General features: G+C 34.9%; 1 protein-coding gene across 8 annotated transcripts in view; it reads right to left on the bottom strand.

Annotated features, from left to right (window-relative positions):
* The window catches only part of LOC115447351 (transient receptor potential cation channel trpm), a 266,806-nt gene that overhangs the window by 95,279 nt on the left and 153,217 nt on the right, over window positions 1–18,310 (bottom strand). For all 8 annotated transcript variants that reach the window (XM_037439440.1, XM_037439437.1, XM_037439436.1 and 5 more), the window contains one exon: window positions 800–882. In XM_037439440.1, coding sequence (XP_037295337.1) covers window positions 800–882 — 83 coding nt within the window. The remainder of the gene's footprint in view (window positions 1–799; window positions 883–18,310) is intronic.

Genomic DNA, 18,310 nt, shown 5'->3' with positions numbered 1-18,310 from the left:
GCTAGTAGTGCGGCTAGCACCATTCTTCTAGGAATTAATATGTACTACTTTGACACTATAGTAATATACTATAAGAATGCATGACGTTTTATCTATGAACACCCCAAAATAGAGGTAAGAAGTAATTATATCTCTCTAACTTGAAATTGGCCAAATTTACAATTGCCATTAAAAAAGAAAACTATGTCTCCCAGCTTCATACACGAATATGAAATTTACGACCATCTGCCTACTGAGTAACAATAATATTAAAGAATATATTGAACTATGCAATTACTCTCACCCACTTTCCTTAGGGAATGATAAAGTCGTCTAAGGGATTTCTAGTAACCACCTATTTGGTGAAGTAATTCCGATAAAATACAGTTTGCACCGAGCCCAATCCCTTGGGAACCACCGCCTTTCCTTTGCACGTACATTTATGAGTTTTTCTCTAATTCCCGTGGGAAATTATACTATTTTAAGGTTTATTTGATTGCTAGAATCGATTACTGACAGGAATGAAACGCACGCCCCAATTATTTATAACTTGTGGTGCATTTTTCGGGGATAGAAATATAGTCTACGTGTTAATTCAGGATTGTGTTTAATTGTGTCAAATCTTAAAATCCATTTAAAGATTTGTGTTTACTTTAAGCAAACGTTCTTCTTATTCTTTCATATTAACGGGTTGCACCACGTATGTGTGCTTTCGTTAATTTCAAGTGCAAAAAAAAACATTTAATTTTATTCACAGAAACTTATAATATTGGCAATAGATTTGTTGTAGAAAATAAGATTAATAGCTTTCTCTACTTACACATGCTCATCTTTTGCGCTGGCTACGAAGCATTTGCACTCTCTCTTCTGGAATGTTGTCTCTATCCAACTTCGCGTTGTTTTCTGTAACAAATAAAACGATATAAACATTGTGTGAAAAGTTAACTTTAAGCAACTAACAACTTCTAGCCAGTGTTGCCAACTTTTTTTTGCCGAAACCGCAATAAATAACTGTTCAAACCACTAGAAGCTAGATTTTCTGTTTTTATTTTCTGACTTTTTTATATGCGGCAGTCGTTCGCAGTAGTATGATTGTTTACATTTTCGGCGACGTCACCTTACTATATTAACCTGCAATAGCTATATCGTTTGATAAAATGCGTGTAATTTTTTTGGAGATTTAGGCCACTTTCTACTGACTTATAAACTAATCCATTAACTTCTAAAAACAAGGATCTAAAGCCATTTTCAGTAGGAAACCCGCTAAGTTGCCAACACGTCTGATAGCTGAAAAATGTGGGTGTGTTCCAATTCTACCTACCCTTGAATAGGAAATTAGCGTGATGGTACGTAAAGTAATGAAATTTTTCGGATAGCGTGCAGAAGTTCGTGTCGCGGTCGCATTACCTCACGATATGAACACGATATTCTGTCCCGTTGAAACTTCCTTTGTCTAATACTTGCTGTGCCCCTTTAACATCGATTAATGGGATAAATACAATGGATAGCTTTTACGATTCCAAATTTGCACCAGATATAAGCAGTTGACAATTTGTGTTAAATATGGGGGTCAAGTCTCCTAGTTTCAAATCATGGGAAAGAAACAGCTACAAATAAGATAGCTGTAGCATTTACCATCGGTGTGAGATCAGTACCCTCTTTCAAATATAAAAAGAAACCTATATCAGAAATTGCTTCCCATCTTTACAAGGCGTTAATCTCTGACAGGATTCCTTTGATTTTAAAAATTCTTTCACCCATAAGATCTTATTTTTTCTCTAAAAATTATTCCTAAATGCCAAAAGGCGATTTTTGACGAAGTACGCGACTCCATCGCGAGCAGAAAGCCAATCGTTACATAATATAAACTATACTTTATACAAATATAACAATGGAATAGTACGTAATATCGAAAATATTTAACGTAGGAAATGAAAGTAATATTAACCGATGAACATTATCGATATTATTCAATATGGGACAGATAAAATGAATGATACGGAAATAAATGATGACACGTGATTGGTTAAAAAAAAATGTTTATGCGTTGTTATCTATAATATAAAAATAAATAGCTGAATGTCTTACTAAGAGCAAATCTTGAGAGCAGCTGAACCGATTTCGCTAATTCTTTTTTTATAATATTCCTTGAAGTACGAGGTTGGATTCTTACACAGAGAAAAATTAAAAAAAATGCCTGAAAAAGTCTAAAAACAACACTTTTCTATATTCCCATACAAAAGATTCGTAATAATACTTAAAAGTTAATTTGAATATTAATACCATACTATAAAGTTTAAAGTTGTTTAAAGCGGCGATAGCCTAGTTGGGTGTGGAACGGACTGCCGAGACGAATGTCCGCAGGTTCAAATCCCAAGGGCACACACCTCTGACTTTTCTAAAAAATCATGTGTGTATTCTTTGTAAATTTATCGTTCGCTTTAACGGTGAAGGAAAACATCGTGAGGAAACCTGCACACCTGAGAAGTTCTCTATAGGAATTTCGAAGGTGTGTGAAGTCTACCAATCCGCACTAGGCCAGCGTGGTGGACTAAGGCCTAATCCCTCTCAGTAGTAGAGGAGGCCCGTGCTCAGCAGTGGGCAAGTATATAATACAGGGCTGATATTATTATTTTATTATTTTTATAAAGTTTAAGTGTTAGTAGAGGGGTTCGGGGAAGGCAAAACAATTGAGTGACGTTAGTATCGTATAAATATTAATATCAATATGTCGACTGTTAGGCGGTACGAAGTTTGCCGGGTCAGCTAGTATATTAATATGAATTGTGGTATATAAATCTAATATTATGAATACCTTAAATATATTTTAATTTCAATTATTGCTGTACATGGGGAAATAAAGGCTATTTTATTTTTTTAGTTATACATGATTGGTTGTGCGTCACTTTATTGCTTTATACTAATATATAAAGCTGTATATAAGTTTGTTTGAAACTACTGAACCGTTTTTTTAAATCTTTCACTTATAGGAAGTTATATAACATTACTCCTCATTGCTACAGATTACGTTTTATTCCGGGAAAATATAAAGCGGAATTTTTATCCCGAAAAAACTATTTCACGCGGGCAGAACTGCGAGCGAAAGCTAGTGGTAAAATAAATTGGACTTCATGAAAATTTTATACAGGAAAATTCTTTACGAAGTTTGAGCAAATGAAAGTAATTTTATTCATGTTACACAATGTTACCTTAACGGTTTGTGGATTTTATGATTGGCCTTAGGGTATAGGAGAGAGATAAAGTATAATCATCCTTTCCAGTTTGAATATAGAATAGATTTTGGATTGATTGCTAAGGCCATAAGAAATACGAATTAAATAATCAAAATAAAAAAAATGTACATTAATTAAACCATTCAATCTTACCTAGACTTTGTGGCACCTCCAACAGTATTATAAAAATGATTACAGAGTAGTGGTTCTCCAACAGAAAACCTAGGCGTGACGTGTTATAGGTGCAATGAAATAATCTTTAAGTAATATAATATATGACGGGGCGGAAATGTATATTTTATTTCGTATGACTCATTATTCTTGTTAGCTGTGGGTGCTCTGGATTATTCTGTCATTGTCCTATCAATACTGAGGGCCGTTGCACTTGCGTTGGAGCTGTCAAACTGTGTGGAAATTCTTAATCAAGTTTGGAGCATCCTTTAATGAAAAGTGAAGGACAAAATGAAGTTTTACTTTCGGGTCTTCGAAAGTGATGATGAAGTGGAACAATGTGGTTGACAGTGACGTCTCCTTTTTAATTAAATTGGGATCTATTCCTTCGACATACAGTTTAATTTCTTTTGTTACTGGGCCTGCTATGGAATTTAGTTCTGAATTAATTCATATACATCTAACAGAACAATACAACAATTTGCGATCATCAAAGGTTCCTAATTGCTTTGATGATTGTTCATTTGGACCATTGCCTATTGCCACTCAATATAGGAAAAGCGGCGATAGCCTAGTTGGGTGTGGAACGGACTGCCGAGACGAAAGTCCGCAGGTTCAAATCCCAAGGGCACACACCTCTGACTTTTCTAAAAAATTATGTGTGTATTCTTTGTGAATTTATCGTTCGCTTTAACGGTGAAGGAAAACATCGTGAGGAAACCTGCACATCTGAAAGGTTCTCTATAGGAATTTCGAAGGTGTGTGAAGTCTACCAATCCGCACTAGGCCAGCGTGGTGGACTAAGGCCTAATCCCTCTCAGTAGTAGAGGAGGCCCGTGCTCAGCAGTGGGCAAGTATATAATACAGGGCTGATATTATTATTATTTATTATTATAGGAAAAGATTACTGTTAGCACTCAATATAGGAAGATTTAATGGAAATATTAGAGAGAGGTTTTGCAAACCTAACTATGGTTAGTACAGTAATATGTTAAGCCCAGTAGTCTTTTGAACTTTTATCTTTAGGTCTCCTAAGAGTGCAATTAGGCTTTGATAATGTGGTCCTGGATTTATTCCTAAATTGGGAAAAAATATATATTTTTTAAATATACACTTAAAGATTTACATGGCCGTCTCGGTGGCATAGTTTTAGTGCGTGCTTGGTACAATAATTCTCTTAGATCCCGAGTTTGAATCCAGGAGCGGGCAGTGATATTAGGGTTTTTTGCTTAGTGTCAACCTGGAGTTTGGAATTTATGCTCTGCTGGAATTTATTCTATATGAGTTATACTCGTTCCCTATCACATCACGAAACACACGTAGTGACAATTGGTGCCTGGTACCTCTGTCTACCCCTTTGGGAATGGCCTGATGTGTGCGGAGAAATACACAATTAGTTATGATTAGAAATTGTGGTGTTAGTCGGCCTGGGGTCTTGACAATATGGTGTTCCATAAACATGAACGCTGATAGAAACAAAAAAAACATTTTAAGAATAAATTACACCGCCTTCAAAAACCAAAAAATTAATTTAACATTACCTATATACTGATTACTCATTTTACAGTAAAAAAAAAAAACTTAAAAATGTAATGTACAACATTTGGAGGTATAAACTTGACAACCTCTTAAATCGAAATTGTGCCAAAGAGGCCGTTTACCCGTACCGCTTCATTCTCCCCAAATTAACATATTTAGCGATAAGGCCTGGACCTTTACCCCGACCATTCCAAACACTATGTAAGCCCCTAACGTGTTTATTTACATGTATTTGAAATATGCGTTAAATTACCTTGACGATAGAACTTTTAGAAGTGGCAAGGCCTCGCAAATTTGTCTGCAGGATTAATGCATGCAGGGACTACATTATGGACTTATTTGGGTGATACCATTGGATCATAGAAAATTATGTTGAATTTATTCCAAAAGTTTCAAGTAAGATATGAGACTTTCCATCTAATTTATTGTAATAACCAAATGCTTCGCAATTCTAAGTTCAAATGTTGGTGCTAATTATTGATCGTATAGCTATTAGAAAAGAAAGGAAAGAAATAATTTATTTGTAACGCAATCAGTCCCCCCGTGACCATGAAGGCTGCAAAGTCTTCGAAACGCCGGGAGAAAACAAAAATATAAAAAACTGATAGAATCCGAAAAGTAGTTTAATTTCAATGTCTAACATTCGCGTAAACATAAGAAATCATTATAGATATAAAACAAAACAAATAAAAAGTGTTACAAAAGGGGTCCAACTCAGCATATACTGGCAATAAAGCCAACGCTGGTTTTCCGAAGAATGTGTCGCTTGTGTCGTAAGCAACAAACAAGATTATTAAAATAAAAATATTGACTACAGAAATACTTTCAAAAAATATTTCACCAACCAACCGACCAGTACGACTGTCAATGACCAACTGCTTTAAATTAATTCACTCGGTCTTTCATACGCTCAGTGTTTTTATTTATTTATTCAGGACCATCTACGGAGATTACAATATAAAAACACATATAGCTTCACATATACATATACACTATTACAATTGCATCTCCTATAACAGATGGACACAACATGACCACAGTTTATATATATTATGGCACTAGGTGTCTAAGTGACAATACAACTTAAAGATACTAATACTAAAAAACATGCTTAACAACATCTAGAATTTAGATAACATATAACGAAGTAACAGACATTGACAGTGATGGAACATACTTAAACTAACAAATAAATCGGCCTTTGTTTTATATTAGAAACTATTTTTGGAGATGGTATGAATACATATATTATAGTTATACACAATTTAAGTTATAGAATACATTAACATAAATTAACATAAATTATTTTATAACTGACTGCCTCGATGGCGTAGTTGTATTGCATGTCCGGTACAATAGCGCTCTGAGGTCCTGGGTTCGAATCCCGGGTCGGGCAAAATGATATTTGGGTTTTTTCTGCTCAGTATCAGCCCGGAGTCTGGAATTTGTGCCCGATATGGCGATAGGCTCGCCCCTATCACATCATGGGACGGAACATACTTGGCGAAAAGTGGGTGCCCTAGTTGCGCCTCTGCATACCCCTTCGGGGATAGATGCGTGATGTTATGTATGTATGTATGTAATTATTTTAGTTTTAAAAGCAAGACGTGTCACAAATACCCTCACAAGAACATTTCTATCGCAACAATAGCGTATTATACACACACTAAAGGTAATCTAATAAAATCTCTATACAATATTTTGATACAAGATTTTCGTTTCAAAGAATATTCGGTCGCTGTCGAGGAGATCGATTGGCGTCCACAAAGAAAATGGATTCCATAGTTTTTGCCGGGCCTTTCATCACATGAGTGCATTTCGGTATTACGGGGTTTCCGACGACAGTTTAGAAGCGGTAGTATTTTTTAAATATATGACTTTAAATTGTTCTTTTTGTCACTGTAGATATTATTGGATCGCGACTAATGTAAGGATCTTTACACAATATTGGGATATTATAATATTCAAATATAATATACGTATTAAAATTAACTATTTTTAGGATTATATCGCGGTTTTTATATTTTTATTTTCTCCCGATGTTGCGAAGACTTTGCAGCCTTCGTGGTCACAGAGGTTAGATTAATAATTTAATTTTAATGTCTAACATTCGCGTAAACATAAGAAATCATAATATACGTAGTATAACTTTTTTACATATGTGAAATAATTTAGGCACTGAATGCAATTCTATCTACCATCACAGGTATAGAAATGTGAGCTTTCATCTAATTTATATATATAAAAACGAATCTCTATTTCCCTTGGTCATCGCATCACTCGTGAACGGATGGAACAATTTCGCTAATTCTTTTTTCGTTGTGTTAATTATTATCAAGAGAAGGTTCTTATGAAAGAAAAAATTAAGGCAGTTGAGCGGAATATTAGAAAATTTAAAAAACCTTAATGACAATACAAATTTTATAGAACTGTCAACTGTTTAAAATAACTGTCGGCGATTGACAGAATGCGTGTATCATAGAACATTATAATAATAAACACTATGTTTTTGAATAGTATTTATTTTATTATACCAATTCGAATTCAATATTCATAGTTAAGACGGGACAACGTCTGTCAGGTCAGCTAGTCTATTATGAAAGCGATACATCAGCAGGAAGACAATAAGCCAATGATGTCCGTAATCAACGTGTGACGACACACCCGGCTAACAAAGGGGTGATGAGCTGCAGTCCACCTCATTGTGTTCCGATGGATACAACATATCTGTCAAATTATCATGTTCGAATAATGGAGTCAATACTCTAAATATCTTACAGGAGAAATAATTAATCCTAGTTTTTAATATTATAAACGCGAATGGTTACCGATGTTTAAATGTTTGCTTGTTTGGTTGTTTGTTGTAAGTAAATGCAGTGACAGCTGAAGGAATTTGTATACGCACATGGACAGACCATATCTGAAATTAACACATATGTTACTTTTATCCCGGCCACTAGCTTTTGCTTGCGGCTTCGCCCGCGTGATGGATTTCCGGGATAAAAGTACCGCTATGTATTTTTCTGGAATAGGTATCCCGGAGGCACTGCATCTAGCGGAGGATCAGATGTCCAAGACTCGACCAAGTGACAGGGGTCACGATCCTCAGCATTGAGGGAACGATTAGAGAGAGAGAAAGTAGATTATAACCTTCCCAGGGTCTTGACACTATCCCAATACCAAACATAAAAATGCGTTCAGAAGATTTTGAGAAAATCGATAACATACAGACAGAAAAGGAGACTTAGTTTAATATGTATAGGGTTGCAGGTACTGTAGTTCGAGTTTAAGGGATATTGTTCATAACACCTGCCAAGCGACTTTCCATGTCCAGCCACTTCAGTTTCCTGTAAAACACTAGTTCTATCCCGGTTTATTCAAACCATCCTTTACTAATTTATATCTTTATAGAATACTTTTATAATTTACTAGCGACCCGCCCCGGCTTCGCACGGGTGCAATGCTGACTATTTAATGGATGTTATTATTATACATATAAACCTTCCACTTGAATCACTCTATCTATTAAAAAAAACCGCATCGAATTTAACCGTAGTTTTAAAGATTTAATCACACATAGGCACAGAGAAAGCGACTTTGTTTTATACTATGTAGTGATATTTAAATGAATAAAAACACAATTATCAATTAGCCCACTGTCCCATACTGGAACATAAAGGTGATTTTCAACAATGTGAGGGAACAGGCTCTTGGGAACCTCTCACACCAAAGCGACGGTAATTGGAGGACGCTCCCTCACAGAACACGTTGTCATCATTCATTTTAGCAGTACGAGAGTATCATATTTTAAACTAGACCTGTCTGTTCTTTACTGCACAGATATTTTATTTTTAAGACTAGAGTTTCTGTCAATTTAGAAAATAGTACTTTTATCAATAAGTAAATAACTGATAAGTAAAAAAAAAATTATTAAAAAAAATGTGTGACTGGCGTTTTTAATATAAAATATTACATTTAATTGTCTTAAGCAGATTATTTATTATTGTATTTAATCCAATACTAGGTGTTGCTTGCGGCTTCGCCCGCTATAAAGGCATTCATGCTAGATAAGTACATGAATCACTGTAGCGATCCACATTACCTGTATAATGCTAGTGCCATTTGTTTAAAAAATATGGAAATATTTTCTGCGGAAGCGAATTACAGGGGTATAAAGTAGCCTATATATAAATCCAGGACATGAACCATCCATGTACAGAATTTAATCCAAATCTGTACAGCGGTATCTGTGTATACTTCTAAAAAACATCTATACATCAAATTTTCAAAAGTATTCGCATTTGTAATATTAGTAAGAAGTAAGTTAAAATGGAACATAATCTATATATATATATAAATATTAATCCTTTTTTCCCTTGGTCACGCCATCACGCGTGAACGGCTGGACTGATTTCACTATTTTTTTTGTTGTGTTTGTTATTGTCAGGAAAAGGTTCTTATGAAAGAAAAAAAATCAATAAATTACGCGGAAAATTTGACATTTAAGAAAACTTAACAAAAATATTTATATAACTGTCAATTGTTTGAAATAACTGTCAGCGATTGACAGAATGCGCGCTGCAAATTCATAGTTAAGACGGGACAACGTCTGTCGGGTCAGCTAGTATAAAATAAAATGCCCCCAAAATCTTCAATGAACGGTGTGAAGGCGGCCTCATAAGCCTCGGCGTGACGTGTCGTTGTGGCAACAGTTTCCGGACGAATATCCGCCCATAACCGGAAACTGCGGACACGGGACGGAATTCCGGCGCGGCCCCTATTCCCTTCACAATTAGCCGGGTTAAAAGGAATATGTATGACTATTGTAGGGTTGGCAGATTCCATTTAAAGAAAGGATTCTTTTTGTTTGTAGTGTTTCATTTCCGGATTTTTATACGATGTCTATTTTCTCCTCAGTATCAATAAAACACCTTGACATTATGAATGGCGGATTTGGATCATTCTCAAAAATTCTAAAACAATTAATAGTTACCGGCAATAGTTAGTTATGTATATTAAGTTATACTAATACTACTTTCTTGTTTGATTTTTTTAACTATACACAGTACTCAACTCAATAGTTTTAATTCATTTTAGCCTGCACTTTAAGTAATTAACTAGTATAGGGCGCAAAGTTTAGGAACACATTCTAGTTTTATGTTTGTATACTTTATAATTTGTTATACTTTTTGATTGTAATTTGTTTTGCGTCTTAATTAAAAAAACAAAATCAGCCTGTAGTTTAGAATTTGTGTCCGTTATGACGATAGGTTCTCTCCGTATCATGTCATGGGACGAAACATAGTAGTGGTTGATCTGATTACACCTCTGCCTACCTCTTTGGAGATACGGCGTGATGTATATTGTATTGGCAATTGCTAAGTTAATACTTTAAATCCAAAAAGCACTAAAGGCGTGATCAGGATAGCGGGGTCTTTATTTTCATGGCAGGCTATAACAACTTTCGGCGCTCCAATGTTAAACAATCTCGAGAAAATTACAATGTAGATAACGTAATGCCTTACATTTAATCTCATATCTTCACAATAATAAAATCTTTCACATAAACGACTAAATTGTCTAAATCTTAACATTACATACCATTTTCCAAATATATTTGATAATTCTAAACACAAGCAACTAACATAAAGTTCAATTTTGCGTGAGAGTGAATTCTAGTAACAGCAGCAATTATGAATAAGTTATAGCTGACATGAAATTGTTTATCTGAAAATATAATTCGGTGTGTATCCAACCATTTCGCAGTACTTTTGTGTTAATAGTTATATATTACTAGCTTTTGCTCGCGGCTTCGTCCGCGTGAAGGAGTTTTCTGAGATATTTTTTTTCTGACTTACTTGGATATGTATCGTTATATTATAACTAAATAGTAGCCTATGTGCTATTCTGATGTATAACCAATATTACTGTAAAGTTTTATCCAAATCCATTCAGTAATTTTTTCGTGAAAGAGGAACAAACATACATACATACATCCATACATCCATCTTTACAGACTTTCACATTTATAATATTAGTAGGATAATATGCACATCACCCGAAGACAGAGACCTTCGACAAACTGCTGGTTGTAAGGAAATAGACGGTAGAAGCGGGTGATCACCTACCCACTGGTCTGATCAAATAAAAACTATAATAGGACTTCCTATTACCACTGTCTTGAGGAAAGCCGAAGACTGGAGGACATGGAAATAACTCTTCATCGACTCCGTCAAGACGTTTCACAACACGTTGCTACGTTTTTTTTTGTAGTAAAAAATCGAAGCATTTTTAATTATAATTTGTGAGTGGCAGAATATTGCTCGCAATTTCAGCCACGTGAAAGTTCTCTTCCCAAAAAAAGCCCAAGTTTCATCTTTCATGTTATAATAAGACTATATTATTACGTTAATCCAAAACACGACCTGCATGCCAAATTTCATCCGAATTGGTACAGCAATTTACGGATTTACTTCGTAAATACTTGCAACATTATCCAATATAATTTCCACACATGTCTACCCAGCAAAAACTCGAATCTAAACAACAAACAAGCTAACATTTAACAACACAGAAATGGTAATGTAAATCCCGGACATAAATAACCGGGCATGTTTCACAAAGCTGTGAAATATAAGGGAATTATAATCGCAAATATGGTGGCGGCTGGGTCAGCAGTTTGCGACCGCTCATGTGCTGGACTTTAGTGCTTGGCATCAAGCCATGTGGGGGGCTATTCTAAGTTCCGTTCGATATGTTGTGAGTGATAAAAAATTGTTGTTTAAATGTGAAGTGTTTACGTTTTGATTGTAATTACTTTTGTAAAATGAGCCGTTTGCGAAAGGTATTTTGGTAATAGGAGGCTATATCTTCTTTTTTAATACGGTGAAATTCATTTATAGATTTTCGTTGTTCGCCTGTTTCAAACATCCTACCGACTAAAACCGCGCCGTATCGCTCCCGCACTTGTCTCGAAGATCGCAGGGCACGCATATACATGCAATCGCGACCCTCGCAGTAGTCGACCTTTAATCACCGCCTCTGGCAGTCTAAGCAATGAGGCAGCAGTTAGATCACAGGCGCCAGCCTCTTATACGTTATTTGCTCGATAGAGAAACGCCAGCCATCCACCTACAGGCCCCTTTCGGGAAGCCGGAGGTCACGTCTGCTACGAGAGGGAAGTATAAGAAATTGTTTCCATTCTTTTCTATTGGCTTTCTTTCAACTGTCCTTAATTCTTATACTACTGTAAAGTTGGGTCGGCACTACAATTGTTTGAGAACTATTTCGCTTTAGTTATTATAATTGGCCACTAAACATTACCAATATCAACAACCTGTAGCCAAAAAAACATAACGTGATATGAAAATAATGTAAAATGTTCCTTCATTTCGACACATTACGACATAAATTCGCACGATCGAGAATCAAACACCTTTCCTTAACCCGGCCTATAAATGTTTTGAAAAGGGAGCTAACTCCGTTTAAATATCGAGATTACAATGAGGTCTGGCAAAACGTGACGTCTGGCGTGGACCCTTAAAAAATTTATTGAATTCGCTTATTAATGGAGTTTAGGTCTATTGATAAGCTTGTTCCCATTTCAGACGAAATCTGGGCGTGTTGATACTTCTGCCTTCTGAAAAGGGTAACGACGTGACACATGTGTGTCTGAAGTTTAAGATCTGTATTTACGACAAATCAGTTTTCACCAGGAATCAAATCTTGAAGTGGTTTGTGTAATACTTAAGATTTTACAGGTGTAAATCAGATAAAACCTATTAAATAGCAAAGTTTTCTGATTCCAGGCAGATTTATTAAGACTACAATAGCCCATTTTCGACGTGGAATGGACGAAAGGAGCTATTCAAGTAATTTATAGAAGGTTTATTAAGTTTGAATAAAATATTCTTAAAAATAGGAGCAGAATGAGTTCGAATACTATTTGAATAAGATTTTCAAGCAATATTTAATGAGGCCTTCAATTTGCAAATTCTAATTGGAAGTAAATTTATTTTTAGAAATATTTTAGTACATTTTAGAATAGTTTAGTTCGGCTCACTACTACAAGGTTCTATGATAAATATAATATTTTTTTGTACGAATTGAATGATATATAAATATCTCACACGATTTTGTCTCCTTCTCTTGAAATATTGTATAAAAAAATTAAATCAAATTTCTTGAACATACATAAAAATTTACCTTGTAACCGTGAGCCATACGAAGCAGTAAAGTTTATGTTCGAAGTCGCTCAATGAAAACTCCGCCGACACTCAAATAGATCAAACAACCCAATCAAATCTTCTAGTAAAATTCGCACTTTAACTAATCAAGTTAAATAAGATTTTGTTAGTTAATGTAACATTATGATCATACATTTTGAAAACTGCACTTCTGTTTCAAAGTAAATAATAGAGAAAGCGGTATTAGCTGCCCAGGTTAGCATTCGACTTATTATTAAAGAAACGCGACGATTTTTTCATTTAGTTAACAGGCACATAAGTACTTAATGGATAAAAAAAGTAAAAATAGAGCGGCTATGGCGTGTCAAAAAATACTCTAACGTTTGAATCTTAGACAAAGATATAATCCATTTTTTATTTCTCGATTTCTACGTGGATGAAGCCTTGATCGAAACACCATAAAAAGTTAATAGTATTTAAATATAACAGTGGCGAAGGGTGACATGTTCCGAAAGAGAACCTAACACAACTTATAAGTACTACCAGGCCTTTATTAGTGGCGGAACGTGGAGCCTTGCGGTGCCCACAGAAGAAATTCCGAAAACAACGAAAAATTGCCATAAAAACTAAAATAATTAAAGAATTTGAAAACAATATCGACTTCAAGTCTCGAGAATTAGCGTGCCCAAATATAGAAATGACAAAAAGGGCCTGGGTACTTAATATGCATAAATGTAATCTATAAATCGTTCTCATGATAATTAGTTTTTAAATAAGTTACGAAAGGAAAGCCGGTAGTAATCTGGTTATATTCATCCTTCGCCACTGCATAATACACATTTTAAACCAAGTGAAACAGAATACAACTATAACCCATCACTAACCGAAATTCCAGTTAGGCAAACCAATAAGCCGCCAACTCCATTTTCAATTAAAAAACACATGGCACAGACAGCTCCATTGCGGGACACGATGAAATCCCGGACTCGCCTGCCCGGCCAACCTGCTCTAATCACGGGTCACGTTTGCGGTGAAAATTGTCTCTTATACAGGGTCATTTTGACATCGCGTTACTAAATGAAACCACATATATATATGAAAATAACACTACAAAAAGTTATTTGAGCCATAGATGTAAAATAAAAAAGTGTAAGTTTCGAACAAAATAAATATTAATAAAAAGTAATTTTAATTTTACTCGCCCTAAGCCACTACTACTACTTCAAGACACTGTGAGCTCATTCTGCGTAGATCGGACCACCAACAGCTAAAATATAAAAAATTTAGAAAAGTTGTATAATTGTAAAATGTAGGTAGATATTGTAACTTTGATTTTACGGATGAACAACACCTCAGTCGCCCCCGTGACCATGAAGGCTGCAAAGTCTTCGAAACGTCGGGAGAAAATAAAATACTAACACCGCGATAGAATCCGAAAATTAGTTAAATTTCAATCACTACTACTACTCTAAGAGAATTCGTTGCAGCGGCAACATCATACGTTCAGTCAGAAATATATCCACGCATACGCCATATTCGCATTAAACTACACAATGATAAAAAAAAAACTGAAAACTAAAACCAGGATTCTTGGTGAAAATATTAGTTATTAATCGAAGATTTTTGCACAATGTCAGCAAAGGTGAAGACGAGTATGTAGTTTCATTTAGTAACGCAATATCAAAATGACCCTGTATACGTAATTCACTTGTTACAAAACAGAAATTTTACCGTTGTAATATAAAGATTACTTGTATGCGGTAAGTACAGTTTTACTGGTGGTAGGTCTCTCATATGTGGGAATCCGCCTGGGTAGGTACACCGCAATGTCTATGTCGGCCGCCAAGCAGCAGTGTGTAGTCACTGTTGTGTTCCGATTTGAAGGACATTGTAGCCAGTGTAACTACTGGACATAATAAGACTTAATAGCAAATTTTCCTTAAACCTCAAACATTTTCCAAATCTTAACATCCGTAAACCGTTGCGGTCGACGCGTGCTCTAATTTCGCTGCAACGGTTTAATTTACAAATTAAATGTACATTTTCAGATAGAAACCAACTGTGTAGGTACATATATAGGTTATAATCTGTTTAATATAGGCGTTAATAAGTAGGTTATAGAGTTTATTTTTGCTTAAATCTACTTCGCTAACATCATAAATATAAAACAATATATAATGTTTGTTAGAAATTTGGAGCTTTAGATGTTTGTAAGAAGAAAACGCAAAAGGCGCTGATAGGTTTGCATCGAATTTAGCATGTAAATACTCTATGTTCTAAATGAACATTATATAGTTTACTAATTACTTCATTCTGAACAGGTTCTCTTTGCGGGCGGAATCGCGAGCAAAGTCTTATTTAAATATCATTTGAAGGCATTGTAATATTAGAGAACAAGAACTTGTGTGCTCAGAAATTCCAAAATTAAATTTGCCGTCACGACATTAGGAAATGGCGGGAATGAAGACGCGGAAGCGGAAGCCTGTGAGGCACCGCTTTCAAAGACTTTGTCATATATTTTCATAGAACGCGATCTTATACACAATGATGAAACAAAATGTTCTTATTTAATCGGCGTTGCCCGCGGCTCAGGTCGCACTAAACACCGTACCTGGTAAAAATTCTACTGTACGTTCTTGGGAGAAAAAGCCTATAAAATTTAATTAAACTTAATTAAACATTTCAGGTAAATAATGTTCAGCAGTTTTACGTGCATTTTGAACAAACATCTAAATATTTGTACAAAATTTCGTATAAATAAGATGTAAAATGTATTTGGTGTACAAAATATTAATTTAAATAACGTCTGAGTTTCACAACTGTGGACCAATCTGATTTCATACGGAGCAATTTTTTATGCGCCGCGAAAAGGTTTAATATCTTTAGGTCTACCTTGGGAGGACTTTTTCGCTAACCCCTTACATTATTTAAAGGAGATAGTGCCGTGAGATTGCGAAAATAAACGTAGTGCAATAAACTGAGTTTAGCTGACTGTCTTTTTTCATAGCACAATCTTTTTTAGCATGGGCCGAGAAATTAGTGTTTGGGGTACCTGAATGAATGAACGATTGGGAATAAGCGTTCGTTTGAAAAATGTATGACCAGCTTCAAAGTGTCATGATTTCTACGTTTACGCGAATGTTAGATGTTGAAATAAAACAATTTTTCGATTATCGAAGGCTGCAATGTCTTCGGGAGAAAAATAGAATATAAAAAACTGAGATAAAATTTGAAATAATTTAATTTCAACTTGAAAGTGAATTTCAGCGCCACGAAAAATTACAGAACAATTTGTCTATACAGCTTTAATTGTGATCTATGTTAATTGACAATGTACAGTCGCTAATGCATAACCGTCTTGGTGTAGATTCAGAATATAAAATCTGTGGAATGTCAAAATTAGTTGTTTTTTAAACCGTCAGGCAATCAGTTGATCGTAAAAAACCAAACCCATTCTGCAATACCATAATGAAAATCTTCAAAGTATCCACAATCGAGCTAAAACACGTTCGGAGCCGCGAGATAATGCTAGTGCAAAGTATATCACATCACCAGATTCTCTTCTCTCTAATGACAAATAGTATGGATATACCTTCGCATTACCGTTGACAGTTTCGAGGATGCGATTTAGAAGACGCGCACGCTCGGGACCTTTTGATGTTCAAATTCTGATCCTTCAAAGTGCTTTGTAATCTTAATAACAGTAAGTTATTTCGAGTCTTGGCTAAATATATTTCCGACTGGCTTTTTCTCGCAGTTTCGCTCGCGTAAATACGTTTTCCGGGATAAATTACCCAGGATGGGAAAAGTAGCTTATAGCAGTTGTAATGCAGCTTCCTGTTAGTGAAGTATTTCCAGACATTAACAACAACTACTATTAGCAACTAACTACTAACAACTTATAAACAAACAAACTTTTCAACTTTGTAATATTAGTATAGATTAGGTTTCTTCAATCTTTATACAAAGAGAAGAGAAATATGCATCGCGAGAGAAACATAAAATGATTACATTAAACAAACGATGGTAAATAAAATGTTTTTAGGCTTTAACTAATTTATAATTATAAGGGTCTCTTTGATACTTAAATTATTATTTGAAATTAGAATTCCTATCCAATATATATATACTTGCTTATCAACAAATATAAACTCAGTGAAGTACCAGTTGCATCTCTGCCTACCCCTTCAAAGACTGTTCTTAAACAATACCGAACCCTCACAAAAGCCCTTTGAAAGAGGTCGTTTGAGGGAGTGACAGCGCAACAGTTAGTTGATATAAGCCGCTCTATCCGAGCGGAGTTAGCGCGTTTGCGACACTTCGCTGACAGTTTGTTTTTGTTGACGGTTCAAATGCTCTGTAGCGTCAGCAAAAGTGGTTTTCGGTTGCTTTTTTGTAATAGGGACTTTACATTATTTGTGTTAGTTATGTATGAAATGGTTATCGTATCCATTGTCATTTTTTGTAGAACTTATCACGTAGGTATATGTACATAGTTAGATACATAGAGAATGTTTTGGCAATAAGTCTGTCTATACATATTGTACGCTATATAGGTAATTTTTATTGTGTTAATAAATGAAACCACATATTCGTATTTATCTCTGTTAACATTGTGCCAAAATCATACATGAATAAACAATTTTTTTTACCAAAAATTCGGGCTTACTTTTTAATTTTTTTATCATTTTGTAGATTAGCGCAGATATGTTGTGTAAATGAGTATATTACTGAATGAAAGTGTGATTTTCTGATGCAATAAATGCTTTTGAGTAGGAGTAGTGGCATTAGGCGCGACCTAATGCCACTACCTACTCAAATTAAAATTACTTTTGTTCAAAACTTCTATTTTACATCTACAGTTTGAGTAGCTGATTGTAGTGGTCAAAATGTCTGTATAAATATAAACTGAAAATGTATACATAAATAAATAAAATACTCTAACAACCAAATACTTCTGATTTTAGCCATTGCTGTGCATCTGATGATTTGTATATTATATATAAACCAGACTTCCAAATGACATATTTACACTCAGCTTAAACGTGCCAATTTAAACATAAATAAACAAACACCATGACGTAATCAATAGTATGACGTCACTAACCCGCCACTGATAGCCGTCACTAAATGAGGACTACTTAAAACTTTGGGGGAAAAGTTATATTGATTTAACAAGGGGATGATAAAAACTTTGACATT

This window comes from Manduca sexta, chromosome 16 (assembly GCF_014839805.1).
Source record: "Manduca sexta isolate Smith_Timp_Sample1 chromosome 16, JHU_Msex_v1.0, whole genome shotgun sequence".
Taxonomy (NCBI): Eukaryota; Metazoa; Arthropoda; class Insecta; order Lepidoptera; family Sphingidae; genus Manduca; species Manduca sexta.
Note: the sequence above shows the minus strand (reverse complement) of the source record. Positions and strands in the feature narration are given on the sequence as shown.